A 22,959-nucleotide genomic window follows, 5' to 3' on the forward strand; every position below is an offset into this window, starting at 1 on the left:
TGCAGCCATGATTCTCAGCACTTTTACAATCCCCTGTGGACAGGCACAGAATGCAGAGATCTACAGACTCCATAAAGGTGAATGCAGATAAAAAAAGAAGAAGTGACATGTTTATGAGTGACCTCTGGTGTAAGTCTGCACACTGAGAGGTGCAGCGCCAGTCGAGGTTGTCAGATGAGGAGGTGTGAAGCCCACTCCCTCCTTCGGGTCGCATTGGAAGACTTGTCTTCCACTAAAACCTCCAACGTGACACCTGAAGTCATCCATCTGCTTGTGCGTCTGAACAATTTCCGGCAATAAACAAACCTTTTTACAAGAAAATTTTACATATCATTTTACATCCGAAGCAATAAAACAGTTTCACCTTCTCACAAGCAGAGAGGGCTTCCTTTAAAAGCAAAATAATGACTCAGTATTACAATCCATTACGCCACAAATAGCTTCCGACTTCAAATGTTCTGCAAACAATGTGCCCTGTCGCACCAGAAAACTCTAAGCCGGTGTCAATTGTTCCACAACCTCAGTGAACTGGATCTGTATGCCACTTGAGGCCTTTGTAGTAAAATGACAACAGCACACACACACACCAAGGACCGTCTAACAAGCTTTCTGTATGGATTTTGTGAGCAACACTTCACCATCAATAGTCTCATCCTCCTGAATAACTCTGTTAGAGAGAGGAAGACTGTTTAATCCTGGCTTTAAGCTAAAAATAGGACTGGGAGTTGAACGCAGGAGATTAGGCCACAGGATTAACTGTCCATTTGTTTTGTAAGAGCATCCGCTGCTGGAGCAGGAAGGGAGTGGAGGAGAGAATGGTGGAGGAGAGGAGGGCACGAAAGAGAGGAGGAAGGGAAAGGAGCAGTGATTACACATTCACTTAAAGCATCAAGTCATTTAAAGAGTTCTTTATGTCACCAAAGTTTTGCCAAGCAGAAGCTTTGTGGAACTGCATGTGTTGCCTTTCACCCATCTGTTAATGAGAGTTAATTGTGGGCTCGTGCCGCCAGGTCCCACCAGTCTGCAGGAAGACATTCTTTATCTCTGGGTCTCAGTTCCCACTGCTGCATCAGCATCCATTAAAGCCGGTGACAGCCACAGGGAGAAAATTAATGTTTCAATGCAGATTCAATCAGACAAGGAGACTTGGTTTGGGCCAACATACCTCATATTTTCATACTGGAAGGCAGGCTCAGGAAAACTCCATTAATCAGCACTGGGTAGTATATGTGAGATGGGAATGCTTGTGCTTTAGGTAAGAGATACAGTTCTTAATGGTCTTAATATCACAAGCTGCATTAAGCTTACATCCATGAATATTATGCAGCCCCTAAAGTGACTTTACAACTAGTATGCTCATACATTAAAAGCAATAAGCTGCAGATTTGGACCTATAATTCTTCTTAAGAGTCTCATGTTGGCAACTAAGCCTGCAGATACGCAAGTACACTATGACTGTATTCACTCTATGTGTGCATTTGTTTTTCCACACATGCGTAAATGTGCTCGTGTGAGTAAAATCCCAAGCTGCCACAAAGGCTTTATGTTGTCGTGATAGGCTTAAGATGGGAACACAGGGACCAATGGTAGGAGTTACTGCTCTGAGTTGCTCTGTTATTGGTTATATTGGGTTTTTTTTTTTGTTAGTTCCTCATCTAAGAAAGGATGGTGAACTTCGTCCTAGGCCAAATGTGCCAACCCAACCCGCCTGCATTGGTATATTTCCAGACAGAAAGCAAAACTATATGTCTGTGATAAGTGAAAGAAGTGATGTGAAATGCAGTGCAGAACAGGGAGAAGGAGTCTTCTTAAGTGGAAGCATACTGCAGGGACAGTTTTAGTGATTGATGGCAACTGCTGAACTGAAAAATTGTTTGTCGTTCTTATTGTGATTTATATCCCTAGCAGCTGATGAAAGTTGAAATTAATATTCCAAAAAATAAAGTCATCCATCCATCCATTCAACCATCAGTCAAATTCGTAAAGCATTTATTTAATATGCTACTATGTAGTATATATTCTCTTCTTATAAAATGAACATAAAATATAAATGTCTTTATTTGATTATTTATGGCTTTGACATTGCTTCATAACGTTTAACCATGTAACAGTTTTGCTGCAGTGAAAAAAGTGTGCGTTTTCATGTTGTCTGTACCATACTGCAAGGGAGGTTCATACAGTATGACCGTGTTAAGTGCACGGTCATTTAAGATGAGCGCACGTGTTCTCGCGAGGCCGGAACTGAAACATGTAGTTTCGCGAGACTACCGCACAAAGTGCTCTTTTGACTCCGGTGACTTGCCGTCGTCTCAATCTCCACCCACACGGATAAAAGGCGGCTGCGCACACTCAGTAGGTCTTCTCCCACGTTTACCGGAGCAACTGCTGTTCGTCACCTAACCGGAGCGTCACTGTCAAGGTATTAGGATAATAATTTTGCACTAGTCTTCGTATAAACAGGGTTTGTGTTTCTGTAAGTTCTGCAGAGTCCTTTGCGGCGTTTATTCTGCTGAGTTTGACGTCGGCTTTTATTATTTCTTATGTGGGGATTTATTTTCCCATAAACTATATAATATATATTCTGGAGTTATTAATAATGGAGAATATGGGGTGTAGTTTTAGAGTGGTCCTAGCGCAGCCACAGGTTTTCCGCCCTGTTCCGCTCATTAGACGCAGTAGAGCCGACTCACTGACGCAGCGCGAACAAAAGAGGCCATGTGGCTGTCTGTGAAGGCCCGGCCCGGGCCTGTCCGGAAACCTCGCTGTTCTGCTGGCTGTGGGCTGAAATTATTTCGCGGTTTCGGAATGTGAGCCAGTTCTAGTAAAGAGGAGTTCGCGCTTGAGGATGAGACCCGGGCCTTAAGTCGGTGTCGGCTGCGTCGCTAGACCCGGCGTGTCAAGTGCAGCCGGCAGCCTTGACGTCTGCTGCAGAGAGCAGGCGGCGCTGAGCTCTGCCCGCGCGCTCTCCTTAAAGTTGCTCGCGCTGACCTGTCACGTCACGAGCGCGGTGCAAATACTGAACCTGTAAACACAGCTGATAAACAGCTGATACACTGCTGATCTGATGTGGCTCTGTTTACTGCAGGCCTGCCAGACTCTCTGCCTAAACTCCTTCCATTAACGGTCAGCTGTAGCGTTAAAGACCGGCACTGAAGTTTCTCTAAACTACTTCTCAAACGGTCATTAACAGGTTTTTTTTTTTTTTTTTTGTCGATCCCAGGTATTAAACGTCACTTATATATTGATGAAAATGGGACAGGAAGTACAACGGAAGGAGCTTGTCAGACAGGTTTAATTTGATAACATCAGTAAATGAAGAGGGTGGGCAGGAGCAGGCGGTGATTCAATTTAATTATGTGGATCTGGTTTGGCAGAGGTGTTCCGTTTCTATGCTGTCCTTCAGTTTTGCAATGTAAATTATGAGTGCTGTACTCATTTATTTTGTAGGCCTGCAAGAGGTGAACGGGATGTGGGTAGGGTTGGGTTTTTTTTTTTTTTTTTTTTTTTTTTTTTTTTCTCTCCTCCTCTCAGGGCTGCCTTATGTCTCATCTGTGGGTTTTATGATGTTCAGACTCAAGGCCTTAGCCTGGAAGCCATTTTACATTTTTTATTTATTTTTTTTCCCCCCCCTCAGTTGAAACATCCTATAATGAATACCATATGGTATGTTACTGGTCCTATAGTCTAAATTCTAAGAATAGTCTGGCTACACCGGGTCGATCTATTGCTCTTAACTAATGCTTTAGTTAAGAAGTCCACCATTTCTTATTCAGATTATTTAATGAATGCAAAGCTCATATTCCTGTAATATCCTAAAGTTGCACTTGCACACATATTTGGCACCAATAACGATCAAAAGGTTTCAAGGAAGGACTCCATTAACTGGAAGAAACTCTGAGCAGAAGCCACCTCATAAATGGGACTCATCTGCTTGAGGACAATGAAGGGAAAGACTATCAGAAGCAAGCGGTTAAATTCATCAATAATACAAGCATGACTACATACTGTGATTGCTGTCAACATGTTTATCTAGTAATTTACTGTAGTTCCATGTTGACTCATTTGGTCTATGCTTGCCTGCTCTGAAGATTTTGTATATGGGGCAGCAGCTATCTGTCATTAGGTTTTAAATTTGCTTGACATAAAGATTCTCTTCATAATTGGAACCAGATTCCATAATAAAAACACTGTTGGATTACAAATGGACACTTCATGCAACATTTCTAGTTCAGTTTCAGTGCAGTGTTGTGGGTTTTTTAGCAGTTGTCTCACTCATGAGCTTTGACTGAGTCTGCAACACAGAAACGGTTTGAGGATAAAGAGGTTTAGTTTGTGGGTGGGGCCGCCAGTCCGTGTCACAGTAGTCCTGTTTCACTGATCACTCGTCACATCCATACTGACCCTGACGGTGTGCTCAATGGGGTCGGGGCCCTCGGCAGCCGGCCCCGCCGCCAACTGTGCCAAATGCGAGCGAGCGCCGTGAGTGACCCTTCAGGCTTGTTCTCCCGCAGCGCACTCTTTTTTTTGGATTTGGACTTGATCCCTTGTTTTTTCTGTTGGGTGCTGTGTTTCAGAGTCATGGCTGAGTTGAAGGAACGCACATTCATCGCCATCAAGCCCGATGGCGTGCAGAGGGGCATCATTGGAGAGATCATCAAGAGGTTTGAGATGAAGGGCTTCAAACTCGTCGGCATGAAGATGATCCAGGTAAATCAACTTTTATCTGCAGTGTGTTGACTTTAGCATGTGCACATGATCTACTGGGTGTGTAAAGTGTCAGCTAAGACCTGGTGAGCTGATTAGCTGGCTTGTCTATTCCTGACTGTAGCATAACCGATTAGCACTGAAGGTCCTCTAACATCTGATCTGAGGCAATGGAGGACACGGCATAGCCATAGCCATGTGCTTCATTTATAAACACGTTATGCTAGGGTTACACTGTAAGAAATGCTTTTCTACCTATTGGTACTCAAAGCGCTTTATGGTCACAATGTCACATTTACCCTCATTCACCCAATCACACACCAGGGCCAAGCACTGGGAGCTACTCAGTTCAGTGTCTTGCTCAAAGACACTATGGTCCATATGCCAGGGACTGAACTATTAACCCTCTAGTTGGTGTACATCCTGCTCTGCCTGAGCCACAGCCACTCGCATGTCCTGTTCTGATTTACTGACATGAAGTAGATTAAGCCTTATTGCTTGGGTTAAATCCTGGTGTCGGCATTGTTGCAGCAGGAAGTGAAACCAGAATAGATGCCAAGTGCATTGTGAATCTGCAATGGAGGACACTGTCTCCAGAGCAGGCTAGACATGTCAAACTGTGCAGCAGAGTCTATAGAGTTGACTAGCAGCTCAGGTGGTCTGGGCGGCAGAGAGGGATCTTGCCATGCAGCATCAGATATTCACTGACAGATTTCCTTTTTTTTTTTTTTTTTTAAACTTGTGACATGAGAGTGGTCTGTACTGAGCTGGTGTATGCTAAGGTTGTCGTGTGAACTGTGAACCAGTTTAGAGTGGAGGGCAAGTCTTTAAGCTTAAGACTTGCCCCTTTAAGCATCAGAGTGAGGTTATGTAGCACATCCAGGATGGACATCACTGCAGGCAGTTATGCAGTCTAGGACATGGAGTAGACCGTACTAGATTGAGACCATGAGGACATGTTATGTTTAGGACTCGGCTTCATTAAGGAAGACCGTGTTACTAGTCTCTCAGTTGAGGCCAAATTTCTATTAACTTTGCGTCAATGCTGTCACAGATGAACAGTCCGTCATTTTGTAGAATAAACTAAGGGAAAATATTAAACTGTATGGTTTAAGACAGATTAAAGCAATTCAGTTTAGATTTTACAATGGAGGAAGACGTCAGACTGTCTAATACTGAGCTCTGCTCATTGGCTAGTTCAGCCCATGTCCAGTGCAGTCTGATCTGAATTCAGATTTAATAATGGTACTTCCATACCTGTCATGACATTGTTGCATTAATAGAAATGGTTGTGTAGGATTTGTAAGTTGTGATTGTTTCCCTGCTACAGGCCTCTGAGGACCTCCTCATGCAGCACTACATCGACCTGAAGGACAGACCATTCTTTCCTACCCTCATTAATTACATGAGCTCTGGACCAGTGGTTGCCATGGTAAGAAGACAACACAAAACTCATTGTTCACCAGTCAGGACTGGTACCGAGTTTAAAACCAGTTTTTCTGCCTGAGGAAATGAAACGCACACAATACGTTAACTGTTGGAAATTTTTAAAGGACTGTTTAGAAGTTTGGAAGTGTTGGCAGGTCAGCTAGCTTCATCTCCATCCTGTGTGTTCCAGGCGTGGGAAGGCAAGGGTGTGGTGAAGACAGGCAGGGTGATGCTGGGTGAGACCAACCCTGCTGATTCCAAGCCCGGAACCATCAGAGGAGACTACTGCATAGATGTCAGCAAGTGAGTGCTGTTTTCTTTATTTTGCACGCTACCATTGAAATGTTCATGGTCTTTGAGGATACTCTGCCTCTTTATTACCTTGTAGAAATTAATTTTCTAACTTTTTTTGCCCTGTCCCTTTCACAGGAACATCATCCACGGCAGTGACTCGGTAGAGAGTGCCAACAAGGAGGTTTCCCTGTGGTTCAAACCAGAAGAGCTGACCACCTACACTAGCTGTGCCTTCAGCTGGCTCTACTGAGCTGCTGTGTGCTGCAGCGGTCCTCATGCTGGTCGCACACCAGTGAAACTCTTGCCTCACATTTCCCGTTTTTGCCCGTAGCCTAGAGGGAGAGGAAGTGATGTTCCATTCTTCGTGTCCCACAGTCTTCAGGTCCTCCTCTTGCCCTCATCGTCATACTGTACTTGGATTTGGTCTCTGCTGAGGTCCATGTCTAGTCCGGATTCATTCCTAAACTTCATTCCTTTAGCAACATTCCATCATTCCTTGAATGTGCAGTTAATGACTTGAAACATGTCTTTGACTGTTAGTTTTGTTAAAGGTGATCTGCTTTCCAATAAAATTCACACGATACCAACTGTCTCCCTCCTTTTGGTCAGATTACCCAGAGCACTGATGTATGATCTTATTGTGACCTGATGAACTCACACAGGATAAGCAATGATACATCATAATGTGGTGGGTATCAACTGCTAGGCAGGATTAGAGGAGCTTAATCTGAGATTACGTGTTGGCTTTCAGATCCACCATCCTGGTAGGAGCACTGGGTTTGTCCTGGTACAATGAATTATTTACATGTCCATGTATTTAAATATTACAGATTGAAATAATTTGATCCAAGAGTCATCAGGTTTTCCATACTAAATATAACTAGATAGTAACAGGGGACACTTTACTGCTGAACTGCTACTTGAAGGCTTTTACTTTGTAGAAGACAAATGTATTGGCCCTTTTTCATGAGGCTGTTGGTACTATTTCCACTAGAGGGAGTGCAGATGTAGATTTAAACTGCTCTACAGTGTCACAGTATAACTCCACAGTGGAAACTGTTCACCTTCTCAGACTATACACACTTTGAGCTTTGTTTTAATTCGGATAAGAATCTGATGTAAAAGGTTGGATTGCAGTAGCGGAGCAAACACTAAGTGTGTCCTTAAATCCTGCCTGGATTTGTGCCGACCTGCCTGTGTCCAAAGATGAAATGCCCTTGACAGAATCAAGAACTGAAACTGACGAAGCATTTCCAGAGCGTTTGAAGTCATAAGCTTTGTTTTTATTCAGTGTAAAAGGCAGTTCTTACAAAAATCACCAGATAAACTTTCACAGCCATGCGGAAACAGTTTGCAACACTTGTAAACAAAGAAGCCGTCCATTACAACCAGTATGATGATCCAAACATTTGGCTTTATTTACAAAGTCTATCAAAGCTTGATCACAGCACAAATTTACCATATGAAAGGAAACTGATATACACTATCAAAAGGATGTACAAACTTTAAACTGTAATCTAATGATGTACCTCAAGGGTCAGTGTTATATCAATAGATTTATTAACTATTAACAGATTTTTTTTTTTTATTTGTATCCAAAATAAATTTTGCAACATAACCCTCTCACAATTATTTTCAGACAATAGTAATCCCAATACATTAAGTCATTTTTATCAAATATATATATAGCACCACAATATAATGGTTTCATATAATGGGGAAGGGGGAGACAAAAGACCCGTGTTAGTATCCAAGGAGAAATAATCAAAAAACCCAACTCCAGCCTGCCTCTCATCACTACACACATCTGGCACAAATACAGGTGAAATAAGACCTCTGCAACTACAAATGAGTCAATCTATGGAAACCCATCAGTGCCAGAAAAGAAAGAAACAAATCAACTGTGAGTATACACAAGGTAAGTCCAATGAATGCAGTCCTTTTTTTTCTTTCAAATTTGGCTTACAAATAAAAATCATTTTAAAGGACAGTCAAAATTGTGAGATACTACATCAGACGTTTGAAAACCAGAATTAAAAAACAGCACAAATTCAATTTAAAATTACACATACACCACAAATTGAACTTATTTGAAATTAGTAAGTCAACATTGTAAAACAAAAAAGTGAAATTGTATACAAGATGCACTATTCAAAACTTTGAGCCAAAATTACAAAATAGTTTGGTTTCTGTTCACAACTCTGATGATAGTAAATCCGTATATTACATTTAACATCATTACAATTTTACCAATTTGACTTAGTATCTCAAAATTTAACTGCAATCTTGTTTATTAAATAATGTATTTAATCTTCTTTCTTAGCGCAAATGGTCTTCCATACTTTCCTGATAACAGTAGAAGGGGGAAACACAAACCGAAGATCAGCCAATGATAAATACAGAACAAAAAAGCTTAGCACAAAGTGTTCTGCTCCATGCATTTGACTCACCGTTTGCGTCTCTAGCTACTGAGGCCTAAACACTTCCAACAACAGCTTCCGTGGATGGAGGTTGGGGATCAAGGTGAAACAAGAAAGTTTTAATATCTACAAGGAGAAGTGAGAAACTGAATATCCAAACAGTGTTGATTGTGCCTTTGATTATCTTGGGTTAATCGAAAGGTTGGTAGCAGCAGTTAGTCCATAGAACAGTCTTTCATTTTGTACTAAGATATTAATGCAATTAGAAGTATTTTAATGCTTCTTTCTTCCCTCCAACATTAGAGGAAAATAACCCCCTATAAAAGACCCTACATGAAACCTGTCTGCTTCAAATGATTGTGATACACTGATATTTTATTGCTCATTTAGAGGCTTACTGTTTCAGCCAAGCGCGTTGTCCAATCTGACCGAGAGACCAATTCAAAAGGAAACTGGTAGAAAAAAAAACAATCTTGCATCCCGTTAACGAATCAAAAGGAAAACTCAACAGCTACAAAAAGCGGGATGAACTAAAAATATATCAAACATCCATGTGTTAATTTGTATCATCACTCGTAATGGAGTACTAGACATGACGACAGTTTAAAAGCAACACAAAGTGGAGAAACATACACGAAAAGGTGAGATAAGACCTTTGTTGTTTGAATGTATGGAAGCAATGAAGTGCCGTGATAATTACACCGTATAAGCAACTGAATTCCTCAGTGTAAATTTTACCTCAACTGAATGCTTAGCGCAGATCACTAAAAACTCTTTATTCCGTCTATTTGGATTTCTGTGATTTAAATTGAACAATCAAATATTTAGAAACTAAAACTTGCAATGAATCTGTATTGCCAGGATTGGCAATGTCAAAACTGGTTACGTTAAATAGATAAATTCTTTTAAAAACAAACGCAGATTTAAGAGAGCTATAAAAATTATGAATTTCTGTATATCAAAAAACTTTTTTATACTTGTTTTGTAACGCCAAATTCAAATGTAAAATTAAAAAACTATAGTATTTCAAAATACACATTGAAATTCCTCAAATAAATTGTTCAAATAAAATGATCTTTGTGTGAATTTGTCAACCATAAAAATAACAGATTATAATTCTTGTATTTAATTCTAATAGCAAAAATAATAACTCCATCCTCAGCTGCGTCTACATCCGTAGTTATTTTAGCACTCTTTTGCTCCCGTAAAATGAATGCACATGAAGGCGTCTGAGCTTTTCAAAGCCAGCTGATTCAAACTTGTAATTACAACTTTTAAAACCAAAAAAGAAAAAAAGAAACAGAAACACAAACTTCCTGAGAATTGAATCATGAACCTTACTGGTAGAAAGAGAAATTATGGATCTTTTACCGTCACTGAGAGGCTGAGAGGTTTAAATCTGCTCTGCATTTCATTACAGCCTTTGGCCATACAGTATTTACTCTATATGAACCCTTGCTCACAAGAATCACAGTTATACAATATTATTTTGTTAAATTATCTCATATTAATTATATTAATGTAGTGATCATGACATTGGCGGGTGCTATAAATTTTATTTAATATAGCAAAATAATGTGGGATCTATTCTTATTATTGCATAACATTCAAATTAGAAGACTACCTCATGTGCTGTGATAAAATTCTTCCATGTTTGGTGTCTAGTCTTCAAGTGGATCATTGTTTCTGCTATTCAATATTTATTTGCATATGCTAATACACTGCCATTGTCTATTTCACACTCTTATTTAGCTAAACGTGGCTAGCATCAGGAGGTAGTAGAAAACAGCTGCAAAAATCTAGCTCTAAGGAAAATGAAAGGAGGAGTCTGGTCTTTTCCATTACCATTAGTCTTTTATATATGTATATATATATATATGTATGTGTGTATATATATATAGAATATATGTATTTATGCCTCTTTTAGATCCTGTCGTCTTATATGAATGCTGCCCTCAGAGACTATTGAAAAAGCAGTGCATTGATTTTTTGTTTCATTAACAGCAAACCTGTCATTGAGTGGCTCAGGTGAATTATAAATTAGCTTGCATACATATGGCTCTGACATAAGAACAACCTAAGTAAAAGAAGAAGTTTTTTTTTTGCATATTACCCAAATAAAATAGTTAACATTTTCTTTTTGGACAACAGAACTGCTTGATTATTAGATCCTTTAACCAAGACAGAGTCTCCTGCTTTTCTTAACATGACAGAAGCCAAAGTTTGATGCTACAAATGCTGTACGGAGTCCAAAGTGTGCCACCTGTACACTAGTTAATTATATTCTATTAATATGTTAAATACATTAACTGAATTTAAATGATGCATCAAAAGCTTGTATTCATAATTGCTGTTTTCCTACATTATATGCGTCAGTTCTGATTCAGTAATCATTTTTTCTTTTCTTTTTTTTTTTTAGTAGAACTGCAAAACGATAGTTTTTGGCATTTCATTTAACTATTCATTTAAAGACATGTGTTGCACCTGCATGTCAATTAAACAGAAATTAATACTATTCCAATTGATTATTTATTACAATATTTATCACGATTTTATATTTTTTCGATATAGGTTTTTGATACATCATTTGAAAAGTTAACCGATTTTTGATGATAACTGAAAACTTGCACAAGTTTAGATTTACTCTGGTGGCACACTGGAGACATAAATAAAATGTTCCTGATGGAACGTTTGAGTATTTGTCCTCCTCAGGATATAAATACAGCAGACACGGTCCAAAACACACCAGAAACACCTGTATCTGAACCACTGTTGTAGTGCGACCTTTGACAGTACGTAAGCGATGCATCCACAACATCTGAACATGCTGCGTGGTTTGGATGACATACGGGGCCAACGTTGGCAGGCTGTGTTGTCCGCTTCTGATAAGACTGAAGTTCCTCCCTGGCGTTTACAGCTACATGCGAAGTGTAAAGACCAAAGCATATACTGCAGGGCTGGGCAGTGGGAGAAACATTTCTGAGTGCACCCTATCATACCAGTAAGGTTTCTCTTTTTTTGCAACATACCCCGCTGCTCACTTAGTCACACAATGCTTTTTTTTTTCTAAAAATGAGTCAAGGTTTTCATTTCCAGACTGTCATCATTCCTGTTCAGCATTACAGCACAAAGACCCTTAAATATTCACAATGATAAGTCACTTTGACGATACAGGAAGCGATTTCTCCTGGCCGTGCCAGCACTGTTCAATTTGTCCTCTAGGAGCTATTAAGCCACTCTTAATGGTGTTGTGGTATTTGAGGTTACTGTGATAGGTCCCTAAAGCTCCACATTACGTTTACAAAGCCACACGACTCTGTTATCTCATTAGATATGTGCTCTCTGGATTAAGCTTATTCTGGTTAATGTAATCCATAGCAACCTGAGGGCTCAGGGCTGTTAGCTGGATTGTGAAGGAAAGGTTCGGTTAAGGCCACAGTTTATCTGGGTTATACACCTCAAAATGTTGATGTAAAAGTAACTGTGACAAAAAAAAGCAGAGAGCCACTTGATATAGCTGCAGGATGTTAAGATGTACAGTATTAGTGAAAGCTCAAAGGAATGTGTGAGAGGAGTTCTGTGGTAAGAAAAACAGAGAGGAGGACTGCACACGCTGCACAAGAGGTCTGCTCTAAACAGACGAGGTTGTAAATAAACTTCACAGCTGCCTCAAGAAACAAACTGCCCTGTTAATGGGGTCAGGCAGCTTCGATGTCGGAATTAAACACTTCGCATTATAAATAAATAAGAAAAAAGCTACAATCAAGCGTGATAACTGACAAGTTATTTGAAAATGCCAAAGCCGGACTCTGCTTCTCAAAAGGAAAGTGCAAATTGAACACTGTTGGTGGACTGAAAACGCCTCTTGATTTTCTAAATGATGAATCAACCCGAATGGAAATATGAATCCATGACGAAATACTTTTGAGCCAATTCGATGAAACGACATTGCGGAGCTTAAATCGGATTTTGGTTCTGTAATGTCTGAATCGGGAATGAATGCAGCTGTGGAAATCTTCTGGCCAATTTTGGAATAAACAAATGAAAGTAGAAAAAAACCCAAAACAATATCAGTAATGCTAAGCAGCACTGTACTGTAATGTACTAAGATCTCTCTTCAAATCACAATTCTTAATATCTATACTCTGTAGATCTATCTGAATAGGTCTTCACATACTATATGAATATAATCACTTTATGAAACAATGCACATTACGATTCCCACACAGCCACCAAAAAATGTAAATGCAAAAATAAGCACATTAAGACAAAAACAACCCCAAAATTATTACAAAAAAAAAAAATAAGAATAACTTCAAGTACTATTAACAAAGTAAAAGTCCACCTGGCAATATTGTTCAGAAGAAAAATAATCAAAATATACAGAACTCTGCTCCTCTCTCTGCCAGCCCCTCTTCTCTTCTCATGCCGTTCAGTGGCTGACTCTTTGACCTGAAAACAAACCGAAGCAAAAAAAAATAAAAAATAAAAATAATAACTAAAGACCTGGCTCAAGAAAAGGTTCTCACAGTTTCTACAGGTCTCTGTGTGCGGCCCAGATTATGGCAGAGGCAGGATGGGCTGATGTTCCAGGACCTTCCTTTCTGTGGTAAAAAGGGTTGTTTTATTTTCCATCTGTTGAAATTGCTCTCGTCTGGTCGGATGGATCAGACAGGAGAGAAGAGAAAGCCAAAGGTGGTAAAAAAAAGAGAATGCCCAAACATCTGTGACCCAGGCCCGACTCTGGGTGCTCCAACCCCTCAATCATACAGGTGAGTGTTTATGTGCACACACAGCTACAAGGTCAGAAGCATGAAACCCTCCTCCTCTTCATCGTCGTCTCCTGTGCAGACTCCACAGGCAGCCATTGGCATTGGTCTGAGTGTAATTGGAGGCTAGTATGACCCTCCACATTCCTTATCCTTGCTGGGGGGTTTCCAGAGGTGTGCCGTATCCTGTTCCTCCCGCTCCATCCTGAACGTTGGACCTCAAGGCTCCTGTTTGATGTAGTAGCTGCCTGAGCCGTTGCTCTCCTGGTCTGAAGTGCCCTGTGAGAAGGTGAACTCATCCACCTCGGCCGTCTCCTCCTTCATTCGCAGGAGAGACTCTACAGGCGGGGACAGAGACAGATAAGAGAGAGAACAGCAGGAAAGATGAGCCACCTGTGTTCATGCACTCTGGGTGAAAAACACAAAGGGCCTTTGTCTTTGTTCCAGGTGTTAATATGAACTCCACATGCATGACGAGCATCAAGAAAACCACTTTTTTTAAAACAAAAACAGACCAAATGAACCAAACATGCTCAGTGGTTGCTCCAAAGTGGAGACAAAACACTTGGAATGCCAAAAACTATAAACCCTGTGAATTAAATGAACAGTGCAGCACACCTCTAGACCTTCCCTGACATGAGGAGATATTCACGTGAGATCAATGATGACAAACATGTACAAACAAAGGTTCATTTAACAGCAGAACATGCAGCATCAGCAGCTTGCAGCTCCACAGCGAGGACCTGTGAGCAGAACTCAGAGGACTGTCTCCTGGTAACAACGCCGTCGAGCCTCTGAGCCGTGCTTGGCTTTTGTCGTTAGTGTCACGTTACCTGATTTGTGGGTTTGGTGGAGGTGGGTTCGGGGCCGGGGCCGAGCAGGCCCCTGGGCAGGGTAAGGGGGCGGACTCTGCTCTTCGTCCCCTGAGAAGCTGCTCCTCCTCCTGCCTGCCTGACTGAAGGGCCGTCGACCAACCGGAATCTTCCTCTCTAAACACCAAGCCAGACTCAGGTAAGCTACCAGGGGCTTATTACACACAGGGGGTTCATTCAATTGGAGCGTGACCGTGTTTAGATTGTGTATTAGGAAGGAAAGTTAAAAAGGTTAGAGCTTAGGGTGAATTTTACCTCACATTGTTGTTACACCGTTGCATTTAAACACCCATCTGAATAAGCCCCTGGTAATCTGTACTCAGATCGCCAGACTCAAGTAAGCAGATGCACTGAACCAAGTGCTACCAAGGTGAAAGCTAGAGGAAGGTATCAACTGTATGGAAGTCTGTGGCTGTCAATACTTCAGTGAAATCATTTCCATTTTCATCTTCCATTTCAGTGCCAGTGACGTAAAAACCAGAATATCAGATTAATTCATTCTTGAGAAAAAGAATGAAATATGATAAAACTACCTTTTTTATTTGGAAATGTTGACTCTATAGTGTTGAACAGTGTTGTGACGCTAAGGCAGTTTTGCACTAGCTATTAACAATGATACTACACACTATTCTATTAGTGTCACTACTTGGCAGTACTGTGTTAATGCCATAGTGGGCATGCCAGTGGGAAGCTTTCACTGTGACAAAAATATGGACAACCCGTCCCCACTTCCTTCCATTGGTCTAAGTCAAACTGATGCGAGTTTGGAGCCAGAGTCTGCACAGTACTTATTTAAATGTTTTTCATACTTTCATGGTCATATGGTCAATCATCATCCTGTTTTATAGCTCAAAAACTAAAACAAAACTTCCCAGAAAAACACTTGACACTTGAACATGCATCAGCGTTATATTAACCACCTGAAATGACAGAAACCATCCTTGAAAAAACTTGAGGGGACGGAGCTTATGAACAATACTGCAGCCAGCCTGGTAGAAAGTGATTCAGATGCCCTAACTGATTTCTATCAACTCTGTCAGTCACTTTACTCATTCTATTTAATTTGATTGATGCAATAAACTAAAAAGGTACGTGCATCTAAAAAAATATTATGAAAAACATTAAATTTTCATTAAATGATTTTAATTTAATATTGGCAGCCACCGACTTCCCAAAAATAAAACTAAAGTGTTTAGTAAAAAGTGTACCAATTCAGTGTTAGCCATCTGCTTTTGTAAACTGTTGAGCTGTAACAGCAGGCCTTCTAACACTAACACAAAATCTCAGACACTACTTTGTCCAAGTGTGCAGGCTGTGTCCCCGACCCGAAGGGAAATGACACTACTTTCATCTTTACACGACACCCCGCAATGTGACACAAAAGGGTCTGATGAAAATGTTCCGGACACATCAAACAGGTGACCAGTCAGAGAGCAGCAGAGATTCCACCACAAGTGTAGCCACTGGCCGAAAGGAACAGGAAAAAGAGAGGTTGGAAACAAGGAGTGGAGAGAAATAAATTTTCAGTGACTCACTTTTCTTTTGGCCTTTGTACTGTTGGGCCTTTTTCTTTTGCTTGGGCACTGACTGGGGCATTTCTCTGCTACCTGGAAAAAAAAAGGCCAAAAGACAGCAAATCATGAGAGAGAGTCAAATGTCACCCTTTCTAACGTGGATTCTGGAACGCTGCTAGGTGTCATCCGTTAAATCCGTTGGCTTTTTGGTGTGTAGAGATACATTATGTTTGATACAGCTGCAGTTTTCATGATATTGCTAATGGACAGTAATATAACAGTTGTTCAGCTTTTATTATCACATTTCTATCGACTGCATCCTAGAATCTGGGTGGCCCAGACCACAAACTCAACCAGAGTTTGCTCAAACACAGACAGAGAGCCTCCCTTTTGATGTGGTCTAGGCCCAGTTGTTTAAACCACATCAAGGTTTGACTGACTAACCCTAAATTACCTGAGCATTACACATAAACTGTTTTTTACAAAACTGATGTGAAAAGATTTGTCTAATACATGACATTGAAAATAGCTGGCACTTTATGCAAAGAAGTGTCACCTGATATGTATGTTTGATGAAAACATAAAGATATACATTGTTTACAAAGCTGACACTCACGGCGACGCTACAGAAAAGGGGATAAAGTAATAAAGTACATTATGTTCTTACTCTGTGAGGCAGGGGGTTGAAGCTGGTAGCCCGTCAGCTGACACCACCCCACAGGGTAGAGGTCAGGTGATTCGCAGTCCACCCACTGGTCATACTCATCCTCCCAGCCATCAAAGTGGATCCTCAGTAGCCGGTGCACAATCCTCGTCACCGTGGCAACACACACCAGCCGTGGCTCCATCAGATCAACAGCTTCCAGCTTCATGCCTTGCCGGAAACCATGATTAGGAATCTCCTAGTGGGTACGCAGAAAGGAAGGTAGGAAAAGGAATTGTACAACACTATGAGCTACTGGAAGATATTTCCTCCTACAAATCCATGTGAGGCCCTGATAAACACTGAATCTTAATATTTTTACATCACCAGAAAACATCAAAACACAAGGAATAGAAAAGAGGAAACGGAAGAACCATTAATAATGCCCACCTTGTTAAAGAGCCTGACAGGAGCCGCTATTGAACCAGTTTCTCTGAGGTAGTCAAACCATTTAAATGGCAGTTTAGTGTACCCTGGGAAACAGAGTCAGCATTCAGACCAGATCACAAGAAAAAAAGGTATCCAATCAACGACTTGCTATGATCCTCTCAATGGGAACAAACACCCACTCACATTTCTGAAGGGCTCGCTGAGAAAAGGTAGAAGTCTACGGTACCTCTAGGGGGTGTGAGTTCAATATTGTTGATTTCACAGAAGCCGACAGGGAAGATGGAGGGAGAGGTGCCGTGGTAGCAGAACCAGTCTGATCCATCCACTGCCTCTGAGCCGTCGATCCCGATCATGAGGTACCCATCTGCCAAAACCTATACAACAGAGAATGGCTCTGGTTAGTCTGGACTAGTTTGAAATGAAGGCATTTTAATATAGAGAAGAAAAAAAATTTTTTTTATTTTACTCTGCACCTTTTCCCCACAGCATATACTCACATGGCATTAATGAGGAATTAATATACACACATTTACCTTTCTTACAGTGGCTACGCATATAGCTGAGAGGTTGAGAGGATCAATGGCTTCCAACTTCATCCCATCTCTGAACCAATCCCCACTCTGGTCCACATCTTTTACCTGAAATACAATGACCAAATTCCAAATTATTATATTAGGGTTTACCAGATCATTTATGAGAATGCATTTTGCATGTAGTTCAATTAATTCAGGCTAACATGCTGTTATCAAGATTATTCAGTCAATTCCCTTCCAGCTTTAATTTGGTTGCTGGAGGATTTGTTGGTCCCAAATTAAGTGTTATCTTGAGTAAGTGAGTGTGCTGTTCTTTTAAAGTAAAAGCATAATGAGTTGAAATCACAATGATGGCTCAGTGCTGGTAGGATAGAAGTATATCGCACAGACCTGTTGGAAACCCTCCAAGAAGCTTTGTTGATGTACACTTCTGTTGTTATTTTTGTTTTACATTTGCTCCACTTTAATGTGAAGATTGGGATAATCACATCATCATATAATTCATCATAAAAAGGGAGATAAATGTCCAGCTGACTGCAATAGACTGCACCTTCCAATGCCTGCGTTTCAAACTTGTTGCTTCAACAGTTGGCGATTCAAAGGAAGAAAACAAATCCAGACTCGCACTGTATCAGAAAAGCCACAGATGCTATTTTACTTCACCTTCTGAAAGAGCTGTGGGGGAGCATCAACTTGGCCCTCGGCTTTCTTTGTGAAATCTGAAATATAAATTGACAGATCAGAAAGACTTGTCGTGTCTGAAGAAAAGATGCTACAGCAATATACAGTCAAAAAGGCTTCATGAGCATGACTTCAAAGGAAGAATAAAACTACAGACAGGTGGAGCTGAGGAAGAGCTGGGCTTCTGGTTGACTGAGAAAAGACAAAAGATGTGATTCACAGAGAGCAGAAAAGAACCCTAGAGCTGGAATACAGAGCCGTGAAGAGGCAGCTACAACTTGTATTGAAAATAACAGCCAGTCAGTCTTTTAGTAAAAACACTTATAACACAATGTGTGTGGAAGACACATTCATCCAGGAATCAAACACAACATTTATAGGGGGCATTTCATTCATGTCACACCAACGTGACTTTATTTATCATGGCTGGCACAGCTCCTGTAAGATCGTTTGCTTTATTAAGTCTCTGGCGATAGCTTGAATTTAGTAAGATTATTATTAAGAAAACCTGAATAAAAATGGAGGTGTCAAAAAGAATATCAAGTCATAAATGGGAAATGTGTGATTTGTCATTTTTGAAATTGAACCATATTATACTATATTACCATATATAATAGTGAACCATATTATACCTACTGCTTTGAGTGTTTCTCTTACATGCAACTGTGTAACAAATTTTTAGTTTCCCATTTAAAAAGTAATGTGTTTTTTTGAAAAATCTATTCGCACATTTTCAATTTGATATGAATGTGTTTGGGACCGAGACACAGACATGGTAGGAAAGTCGGAATGTGCAAAAAAGGCACACTGCTTTTTGCTCTTTCTTCCTCATTGTGAAAAAAGACTTTTCCACAATAAGGAAGTTACACAACATTGTCAGCTTATCCTTCAAGGGTTGTTATAAAAATGAAAACCTCACAAACAGCAACAACTACAGAAAAATCAGTTTAACCTTTAACTTTCAGTTTATTCCTGGGCATCAAAATTCATAAGAAATTTATTCCAAACACAGAATGGACTTTAGCCTTCATGCTCATCATTAGACAAGACAAGTGCAGCCAGAGGTTTCTAAACAGACCTGATCGTTTGAAGCGGTGTCCGATGCTTCGAGACCAGCCGATATTATGAATGAGGGGGCTGAACATGTGGCACCAGAAGTCATCTGACCCGTCCTGGCTCTCCTCATAGACCAGCCTGAGGCGTCCTCCGATCACCTGCTCCACCAGCGCCACCCGTGTCCGGCACAGGTAGTTCTTGTCCACCACCTCTACCCGCATCAGCTTCTTAAAAGGGAACTGCAGGTTCTCATGTACCTACAGTGAAAGATTTACTGGGTGTCACATTCAGTAAGAATGAATTAAATGTAAAAAGAACTTACATTCTTTTGTCAAGATTTTGGCAATTAAAACCATTCATCAGTCATCATTTAATTTAATGGATTTTTAAAGGCAGTTATGTTTCTCACCTTGGTATTGAAATCAGGTGGCAGTGTTTTAGCTCCAGTGAGACGCTTCACAAGAAAGGCTTTCCAGTTAGAGTACTTATGCTGTATGCCTACAAGAGAGATAACAGATATAACAGCAACAATTACCCACAGCATCCAAGAACACCAGCAACTTAAAGAACAAAACTAATTTAAACACTTACTTTTTGGAGGTACAAGGGGTTTGCCGCTAGAAGCGCACCATCCAACTGGGTGCACCTCAGGGATACAGAGATTACACCAGAAGTCTTTACTGGTGTCATTGTCAAAGCCCTCATATCGCAGAAGAGCCTTGAACCCTGTAGAGTGGCAGAAAATATTTCTGAGGAGACTTTTTGACACTGAAATAATAATAAATAATAATATAAATAATAAAGAAACCCCTATCCACTTATTACTGCTCGTTCCTTCTAGACGTGACTTACTGTCTCAAAGGTAACATCTTGTAATTAGGAGCAACATCTTGCATTGTTTGCTTGAGTGGGCTACTCATATAATTTACCGTGAAAGACAAGTAAGATGCCTAAAGTTTCTAGAGTTCATTCTTCCTTTAATTAACCTAGTCTTACCTGCTAGCTTTATGATTTCTGCTATCCAGTACACCTTAGTGGAGAGGTTGGTATCAGAGTTGGTTACTTCAATCCTCACTCCCTCTTCTATGTCTCCCCAGCATGTTCCCATAGGGGCCTGGGGCACAAAGGAAGGGGAGAACTTTGCAGCCATGACAGCATCAAATCAGTAGTAACCATTTACTCAGCTCCAGCTTTTACTTACGTGCTTGAAACAACTGACTGGAGCTCCGGTCGTGTTATTGCTAAAGATATACCGCCCCCAGTCAAAGCTCTCTGCAGGGACCACTGACAGAGAAAACACACGGAGGGAAGCTGAAGTATATCGAATCACTGTTACCACATTAACTTTGTTAAAGACTGTGTTTTGGTAACCTACCAGCTTTTGATTTGGCCTGGTTTTGTTGACTTGCTTGGTACTGAGCGTAAGCTGCCAACTTTGCCATGAGAGGCTGTTTTTGTAAGACTTTTGCTTTTTTTGTAGGTGGCTTGCCCTTTGAAAATCAAAAATAGATGTCAATATTTGTATGATTACACATTAAACACAGATAAATTGGTGGAGCAGACTTAAAATGCATTCACCTGGAGTCTTGCCAAGATGCTAGCTTTTTTAGAATTTGAGGAATAACTCCTGGAACAGGACACACTGCAGAAGCGCTTGGTTTTGGAGTAGAAAGCATCTCGTACTCCGACCATCCCACACATCTCACAGGTGGCTGTCAAGAAGAAATCACAAAATAAAAGGAGACATAAATCCTACTGGTCACTCACGGGTTATTTCTTAGCAACGCAAACAAAGAATACTTGACAAACACATTTCCATGTACATACCCATTCCAGCCTTTCCATCTGGGTAGGTGTAGACTTGACCATTGTTCTTGATGATGGGCAGGCTGGCAGGGATGGAGGGCACTACCTCATCCTCACTGTCTTCTGAGCTGGAGCTGCTGGTGGACTCCTCGCTGCAGCTGTCATAGCCATCAAACATCCCGAACGAGTCTCGCCGCTTACGCTCTGAACGAGGGGTGCGTTCAGCCTGCACAGTCAAGAAAACAACCAAAGCAGAGGCTGAATTAATGAAATGCCAACGTCCTCAAAGTCTTTCAGTGTCCAACCACCAGTTCCAAGCCCAAAGACATTGTTCGCCGGGAACTTTTTGCTCAAACTAAGAGCAATTTGGCCAAATTTTGCTTTACAATTTTCTTAATTAGTCTTTACAGTGTTTTTGTTGGGTAATTTATTTACTGATTTGTTGTTTCAGCCTTTAAATGATCATTCTATTGTTTACAAAGACGATATTTTACACTTCCTTTAATCTAGTCTGCGTTGCAATCTGATCAGGCAAGTTGTCAGTGGTAATTTGAAATGACAAATTACCATGAAAACATGCTGAGAAAAGCCAAAAGTCAATATAATTATTACGGTAGTAATCTGAAAATCAGAAAGTCTTGCACATTGGGAATACAGGATCCGGAACAATGTCAAAATGTTTGCTGCTGTCACAGCCTGCTTACTTCCTCTTCAGAGCATCACAGGTGAAATTTAAACTGGCAGCGCTAACATTAATTATTTAGCAAGCAAGAACGTTGAAAGACAAACCACTGTACCTACCAGCAAAGACATTCAACGCGAAATTTTATGTGCACAAAATTGAAAAGTTAACTAAAATATAAGCTAAAATAAGGGAGGGCCTTATTAAAAAATAGCTTCTTATGCTAACTAGCGCTAACGCAGCTAGCTAGCGGAAGCCTGTTTTTCCAGTTTTTATTCACAATAGCATACCATTTTTTTCAGTTGCTTGGCACAGTTCAATCTATACATGTCCAGTTAAAATAAACGTGAGCTTGTTTTATTTCTATTCCTGGGGTTTTTGGAAAGCCTTTTAATATTTAACGCTGTCTGAGAACCTAGCTAGCTACCATATACTGATAACAACAAAGGAGGAGCGCTAGCCTAAGCAAATCCTCTGGAGTCGGAGGCTCGCGGCCCTAAAATATTTCAAACTCACTCACCAAATCCCTTGCGTCTTCCATCAGCCCTTCATATAGATAGCGTTCTAGTTAACTCTGCTACCCAATGCAAATAAAACCCCTACGCTGGGGATAAATTTGGCTATGAAATACCAAAGTCTAAATGAATACTACTAGCAGGATATCAACAAATTACTCTGCTGAGTTTGCGCATGTGCGAGCGTAACCTACTTTCATGTGATTGGTCAATCCGGAATGGAGGTCATCGACCGATGCAGAAACAAAACAGTGAACTCTGCAAAGGAAATGAATGAATGGACACTCCGATTCAAAGAAGGGATTAAAACTTCTCTTTATGACTCCCCGTGTCGAAATAATACCAGAGTAAATAGAGGGAATAATCGAAGGAAAACTATTTGTTTTACAGAGGCAGAAAGGATACTGGGACTTTGGGCAATGAAAATGTAAGTTATATTAAAGGTATGCAGACTTGAAAACGTGAACTCTTGTATGTTTCTGGTAAAAGCAGTGTAGTGAGAAACATCCAAAAGTTTTAACATCTGGCTACTCAAAATTTGTTTTGTCCGATACATTTATAGCATGGAAGTATTTTATTTAATTTAAAAAAA

General features: G+C 40.5%; 2 protein-coding genes across 4 annotated transcripts; one reads left to right on the forward strand and one right to left on the reverse strand.

Moving 5' to 3' along the window:
• The first annotated feature begins 2,303 nt into the window (after positions 1 to 2,303).
• On the forward strand, positions 2,304 to 7,009 carry nme2a (NME/NM23 nucleoside diphosphate kinase 2a). The gene is made up of 5 exons (XM_084568091.1): positions 2,304 to 2,419; positions 4,575 to 4,707; positions 6,035 to 6,136; positions 6,323 to 6,435; positions 6,562 to 7,009. The coding sequence occupies exons 2-5, from the start codon at positions 4,579 to 4,581 to the stop codon at positions 6,674 to 6,676; spliced, it is 459 nt and encodes a 152-aa protein (XP_084424217.1). The 5' UTR covers positions 2,304 to 2,419; positions 4,575 to 4,578; the 3' UTR covers positions 6,677 to 7,009.
• A 270-nt stretch (positions 7,010 to 7,279) lies between these two features.
• Positions 7,280 to 22,930, reverse strand: mbtd1 (mbt domain containing 1). 3 transcript variants are annotated; one of them, XM_084568089.1, is made up of 17 exons: positions 22,373 to 22,928; positions 21,192 to 21,396; positions 20,943 to 21,076; positions 20,740 to 20,854; positions 20,566 to 20,648; positions 20,361 to 20,478; positions 19,956 to 20,090; positions 19,774 to 19,862; positions 19,387 to 19,621; positions 18,291 to 18,346; positions 17,628 to 17,732; positions 17,321 to 17,468; positions 17,095 to 17,177; positions 16,669 to 16,903; positions 16,023 to 16,094; positions 14,449 to 14,604; positions 7,280 to 13,953 (listed from the first exon to the last, which is right to left on the reverse strand). In XM_084568089.1, the coding sequence occupies exons 1-17, from the start codon at positions 22,391 to 22,393 to the stop codon at positions 13,835 to 13,837; spliced, it is 2,109 nt and encodes a 702-aa protein (XP_084424215.1). In that variant the 5' UTR covers positions 22,394 to 22,928; the 3' UTR covers positions 7,280 to 13,834. The 3 variants fall into 3 exon arrangements, with proteins under 3 accessions (XP_084424215.1, XP_084424214.1, XP_084424216.1); XM_084568088.1 differs by lacking the exon at positions 22,373 to 22,928 and adding an exon at positions 22,143 to 22,280; XM_084568090.1 differs by lacking the exon at positions 14,449 to 14,604 and having other exon boundaries at positions 22,373 to 22,930.
• Positions 22,931 to 22,959: the final 29 nt, after the last annotated feature.

The sequence above is a fragment of the Chelon labrosus genome, assembly GCF_963514085.1.
Source record: "Chelon labrosus genome assembly, chromosome: 19".
Taxonomy (NCBI): domain Eukaryota; kingdom Metazoa; phylum Chordata; class Actinopteri; order Mugiliformes; family Mugilidae; genus Chelon; species Chelon labrosus.

What these genes read in the sequence shown, in the direction of transcription:
- nme2a (XM_084568091.1), top strand. Translation starts at nt 4,579, where the DNA reads ATGGCTGAGTTGAAGGAACGCACATTCATCGCCATCAAGCCCGATGGC. An exon ending in TCGGCATGAAGATGATCCAG is followed by an intron (nt 4,708 to 6,034) that starts GTAAATCAACTT and finishes TCCCTGCTACAG; the next exon opens with GCCTCTGAGGACCTCCTCAT. An exon ending in TACTGCATAGATGTCAGCAA is followed by an intron (nt 6,436 to 6,561) that starts GTGAGTGCTGTT and finishes TCCCTTTCACAG; the next exon opens with GAACATCATCCACGGCAGTG.
- mbtd1 (XM_084568088.1), bottom strand. Translation starts at nt 22,181, where the DNA reads ATGTATAGATTGAACTGTGCCAAGCAACTGAAAAAAATG. An exon ending in GCGTAGCCACTGTAAGAAAG is followed by an intron (nt 17,469 to 17,627) that starts GTAAATGTGTGT and finishes TCTGTTGTATAG; the next exon opens with GTTTTGGCAGATGGGTACCT. An exon ending in CCACCAAACCCACAAATCAG is followed by an intron (nt 13,954 to 14,448) that starts GTAACGTGACAC and finishes CCCCGCCTGTAG; the next exon opens with AGTCTCTCCTGCGAATGAAG.